General features: G+C 22.7%; 3 protein-coding genes across 3 annotated transcripts; all 3 read left to right on the top strand. All coding sequences in view use genetic code 6, as the record gives it.

Annotated features, from left to right (window-relative positions):
• Nucleotides 1–201: 201 nt before the first annotated feature.
• Nucleotides 202–2,859, top strand: TTHERM_01658040 (NAD:arginine ADP-ribosyltransferase; the record flags this gene model as incomplete). Its single annotated transcript, XM_972188.1, has 1 exon — nucleotides 202–2,859. One exon carries the CDS (start codon nucleotides 202–204, stop codon nucleotides 2,857–2,859), a length of 2,658 nt encoding a protein of 885 aa, XP_977281.1.
• A 1,497-nt stretch (nucleotides 2,860–4,356) lies between these two features.
• TTHERM_01658030 (elongin C, putative) lies at nucleotides 4,357–4,668 on the top strand (the record flags this gene model as incomplete). The annotated part of the gene is made up of 1 exon (XM_972187.1): nucleotides 4,357–4,668. The coding sequence occupies one exon, from the start codon at nucleotides 4,357–4,359 to the stop codon at nucleotides 4,666–4,668; it is 312 nt and encodes a 103-aa protein (XP_977280.1).
• A 538-nt stretch (nucleotides 4,669–5,206) lies between these two features.
• TTHERM_01657030 (hypothetical protein) lies at nucleotides 5,207–5,542 on the top strand (the record flags this gene model as incomplete). The annotated part of the gene is made up of 1 exon (XM_972186.3): nucleotides 5,207–5,542. One exon carries the CDS (start codon nucleotides 5,207–5,209, stop codon nucleotides 5,540–5,542), a length of 336 nt encoding a protein of 111 aa, XP_977279.3.
• Nucleotides 5,543–5,650: the final 108 nt, after the last annotated feature.

Genomic DNA, 5,650 nt, shown 5'->3' with positions numbered 1-5,650 from the left:
ATGAATGTTCAATAAAACAAACAAACATATTAGAATATTGAATTAGTTATTTAGTCATAGTAATATAATATTGCATCAGCTTATCAATTTAAATTAATGAATGTTCAACAAGATGTTAGATACTTGTTCAAAGGCTTAATTAATCAAAGCTATTTTAAATAATAAATAAAATCAAAAAACATACACAAAATAAAGAAATATATGAGCAAAAAACAACTTAAGAAGAAGCAACACGAACTTCTTATAGAGAAAGAAGAAAAATTACTTTAGAAGAAGCTGAATAAAAAGTTGATCTAGTCTGCCTATTAATGCTAGTAAAAAGTGAATGCAATTAAGATTCTTGAAAACAACTTAAAAAATTCTTAAAAAACTCTCTAGTAAATTGAACAAAATATTCAATAAAAACCAGATAGTTACTTAAAATTGGCAGAAAACATAGGTATAACTGTTGAAAGCCTCTTGGAAGCTATCGAAAAAGGTTTACCAGAAAATGTGGCTGATATTAAGGTAGAGGATGGACCTTCTCACTTTCTATTAAGTAAACCAGAAAAAAAAATATTCAGTCAACACAATGACTAATTAAATGATCTGATTTAAAGTTCTTAATACATTTGGAGTTCTCTCAAACTTAAAATGCCTTTGGCTGAAGAAAACAAAATAAAGATTATTGATAACTTCTTAGAGAATTTAAAAAATGTAGATACTAAGTTATACTCAAATTTTGTTTCAAAGATATCTTAATCGAATACTTTCTAACAACTTTAGCATATTTTTATCAAAGAATATACAGGTAATTAATATGGTTTAATTAACTCTATACTTACTTCCAATGATCCTGTAAAACTTTCAGCTATGAGGGAATACATTAATATAGCTATTAAAGCCTATCAGGATGGTAACGTGGGGACAGTATATAATAACAACAAGATACTTTATAGAAACTTTAGACTTCCCAAAGACCTTATAAGTTTGTATAAATAAAACAGTTTTATTTACTTTACAAATATGACATCTACTTCTTAATTAGACTTAGAATCATTTGGATAGCCTGATGCTTATAATTTTGGTATTAAGCTTCAAATCTCTTTTCTAGATTTACAATAACAAAAAAAGAATAATCTTTACACAGGGATAGAAGTCCACAGCTTAAGCTATTATCCAAATGAAAATGAAGTTCTAATATTACCTTACCAGCTATTTTAAATTACGAGCGTCAAGCAGAATGGATAAGACAGGTTCATTATCAATTTAAGGGAAGTTGATAATAAGATAATCTTAAACAATATTAAGACACCTCAACATTTACCTACTAAACCTTCTTAGCCAGCTGATAAAAAAAAATTATAAGAAATAATTGCTTAATCTCAAAGTAAAATGTAACAAAAGTAGGAATCTTTAAAATAAGAAAAAATACAAGTTGCTTGTAACTTTTAACAGTAAGCAAAAGATTTCATTAAGAAAAATAACATCTAGTCAATAAAAATTCAAGATTCTTAACTTACCGACATAAAAATCTCTTCTATTTAAGATATCTAAGCACCTTAAGAATAATAGTTTTAAAATAACCTAGATTGTGAAGAAGAAGAAGAAAAAATAGAAGAATCTGTAGAATACAGTAACAACTAAATTAATTTTACTAATCTTAATAATGAAGACAAATGTAAATTGCTTTAACTTGCAGAAAATTTTGATGATCTGATCAATAAACTTACAGATTAAGAAAATGTAAACAATCAAAACATTAAAGAAGGAAATAAATAAGTAGAAAATATTCTAAAAGAATGGATCCTAGTTAATATCGAAGAGTAAACTTCAAAAGATATTGTAGAAAAAAACTAAGAAAAAATAAAAACTCAAGAACAAACTCTGATTTAGCAAGTCAGTTAAAATAAAAACTTCTTAAAGTTTTTGAATATCTAAAAAAATTAAGAATTTAAAAATTACTAATTTTTACTTCATTTGGTAAATAAATCTTACGAACAAATAAATTAGCAGGCTCTATTTAATGACAAAATCCCAGTTTGTTTGCAGAATAAATTTCTTTAAAGATTTGCATTATCTTCTTAAGATAATTTCTTTCATAAAGTTTACTTCGAGCATCAGAATGCAACACTCAGTCTTCAAGATCTAAAAAACCAACTTACTAACTTATTCTTTAATAAATATCCTTCTAGTTAACATAATTACCTGGAACTTACTTGTATTTCAGATAAACCAGAAAGCTCAAACAAAATGTGCAATAGCTTTTTATTCTAAACCAACATATCAATAGAAGAAATGCTTGATCTAATTATTACTTTGCCAATAAAAGTTAAATAATAAATTAAGGTGTAAAAGCACAAGTATCTATAACTATCTAACTAGTTTTTCGATTGCAGAGGAAACATGAATTATTTACATTAATATAATTAGCCAGAATTTAGAGGTAATTTAGTTTATAATTTTCCTAACATTTGCGTAAGATTAGGTTTAAGTGTCTTAAATAAATTTGACGATGGTAACAATGCTTGGCTTAGCATGGATAACTCTCCAGGAGAGTGGGCTGTTGTTTATACCTGGATAAGTGAAATCAAATTGTGTTCCCTAAAATCTGGCACTAAGAATGAAAATAAATATTCAAAGCAGTATGAATTTATTCCTTAAAACGCTCTCTAATGCAGCTAAAGCATAGAAAATCTTTAAAAATTTATTTAAAATCCAATTTTGATTGGCTCTTAAGCTTTCATAATAGCTTATTAGTGCAGAGCAAATACTACTGAAATTCTACTTTCCACTGAATATCCAGATGTTAGTTTTTTAGATAGAAGCAAAATGGATACTATCAGGCCATACGGAATTATTATAAAATAAGTATATTGAAGTATACTTGATTGCATTATAATTATTTTATCTAATAATTATTTAATTTTATCAACAATAATTAATTAAAAAAGCGTTATATTTTATTTAGTAATTAACTCCTTATTTTTCATTCATTTTTAGGTCCCTTTTATATTTATTACAAAAAATATCATCCATTCCTTCTGTGATACCATTAATAATTTAAGAGGAATCATTTAAAATTTATTTATTTCTATGATAAGCATGATATATATAAAAATAATAAATTATTAAGTTGAAAATCAATACTTTTTATTATGTAATACTTTTTTATTTTTTAAAACAATAAAGCAGTTTTCTATTTTAAAAATTCTTTATCTTAAGTTTAAATTAATAAATGATAGAGTATATATATATTTTACCTATTATGATAAATAATTATAAATTTATATTAGAATTATAAATAGTAATACTAATAAGAATAATTATAATAGTAATTAATTATTCTTTATTTCTATTTTAAATACATACTGCATGCATCCAAAAAAATTTATAAAAATTATAAAAACTCTGTTTTAAATATAGCAACATGCCATACAAAAATTTCGTGGTTTGCATGTCACTTATTATGAAATAGATTTTTTAGTTATTTATTAACAAATCTGATTTTGATATTTAATAAATAGAATTATAATTAATTAATTAATAATTTAATTTATTATAATTTCAAAAATAAATCAATTTTTTACATCAAAAAATTTAAATTTAGCTAAATTTTCTAGCTGGTGGGGTAGACAAAATACAGAATTTTGGGGCAATTTCTGTCTGTAGTGATTAATATAATAACTTAACATAAATGTAAAATTAATATATTTTAAAATACCTTCCTTTAAAGTTCTTACTTTTATTTTGATCAAAAAAAAAAACAAAACATATTTGCTATTTTATTTAATAAAGAGCATAATATTTTTAATACTTTTTAATAATTCCTTCATTATTTTTTAATAAAAAAATGGCTGAGTTTTTAAAAAATGTCAGATTTAATTATATAATTTTTTAAGACTTCACAGTAGAAATTTTTAGAAAAATGCTAAATCAACTCAGTTTCATAATTGTTAAAAATCCTAATAAACGATAACTTTCTGAGTTCATTTAGATGTCTTTTAAAAATTATAAAGAATTTTTTTATAATAGAAAACAAATTAGTAATTTCAAATAACATTAGATTTTGAATATAAATAGAGAAATATAATAAAAATAAGATGGAATTAAATTTATTTAATCGAATTAATAAGAAAATATTTTACTGATTGATTAATGAAATTTATATTAGATTCTTTAATTAATTAATGCTTGAAATCCTAACAAAAAGACTATTATGTCCTATTTAAAAGTAAATAGTAAAAAGAATGACTTTGCTTTATAATAAATATCTGATTTACTTAAATTTTACTTATTAAAATAGAGGTTTTACAATTTTATTATTATTTATAAAAAACAAACAAGCAAAAGTATTAAAGCGGGCTAGATTTTAAGATGGATTATAGCAACGTAGAGTATATTAAAATTTAAGCGAATGATGAAAATCAATACTTCTTATCTAAAGATGTTGCCAACCTCTGCGGATAGTTTAGAGAGTTTATTAGTATATAATTAAACAATCCTAATAGGGGAGAATATATCACAATTACACTCAATATGGCTGGACCAGTCATTGAAACTATAATATAATATTTACATTACAAGTATAAATATTTAAGCGCAGATGTTAAAACAATACCAAAATTTGATATACAACCTAGCCTTGCATTACAAGTGCTAAATGCTTCAATAGAGCTGAATATTTGATTATTTAAAGAATATTTTTAAGATAATAATTTAACATTTATGCATAAAATGTTATAAAATAATGAGTAATTAATTGATCATATTTTTGTAAACTCTTTGTTAGGAAAAGTATTCAAAAATGTAATAAATAAATAAATAAATAAATAATTAATCCTAAATATAAAAAAATTAATATTTTATTTAAAGATTTTATTTTCTTTTTTCATTTGAAAAAGGAGCATTTTATTTGTCCATTTATCAAAACAACTATTTCATAATTGCTTGTAAGTAATTATTAAAAACAAAAGCAAGTAATCTAAAAAACAAGAGTTTGTTTGTATCAATTTAAACACTATTTAATTAATATTTATCAGTCACTTAATATATTTTGATTTAGTAAGTAATTATTATTTATTGATTTATTAATTAATTTATTTATTTGTTTAGTTTAAAACTAAGTGTAAAATTTAGATAGAATACGTTTCTTAGAATACTGCAAACAGAAATTAGAGTTTATTATAAAATATTTTAAATTAGACAAGTTAGTTAGTTGACGTTAATGAGTGAAGAAAGAGATAAATAGCTGAAATAAGAAGAGAATGATTTAATTACATAAATAGACCGCTTAGAGAGGGGAATAGTTTTAAGAGAAAATTAAATAAATTCAATGAAGTCTATGATGATAGAAGTTAAAGCCTAAGTTTCTGAAGCAAAAATGAAATGCGATCAATCTGATTTAAATATAATTTAGCTAAATAATTAAATAAAAATAAAGGATTAAGATCTTAAGCAAGTATTGAGAGATAAAGAGTTACTTTTTTCAAAATTGCAGACATTAGAAAGAGAATGCGATAAAGTTAAAGAGTCAATTGAAGAATTGAAGCATTAAATCTGATTATTTTAAAAAGAAATCATGAAAATTAAAATAGAGCTAGAATATAAATTAGTTTAATAATTAATATAAAACCTTTTTGTAAATAGAATTTTACTTTATATTAAAAAA

The sequence above is a fragment of the Tetrahymena thermophila genome (assembly GCF_000189635.1).
Source record: "Tetrahymena thermophila SB210 genomic scaffold scf_8254817, whole genome shotgun sequence".
Lineage (NCBI taxonomy): Eukaryota > Ciliophora > Oligohymenophorea > Hymenostomatida > Tetrahymenidae > Tetrahymena > Tetrahymena thermophila.
The sequence above is the reverse complement of the archived record's forward strand: the minus strand, read 5'-3'. Positions and strand labels throughout refer to the sequence as shown.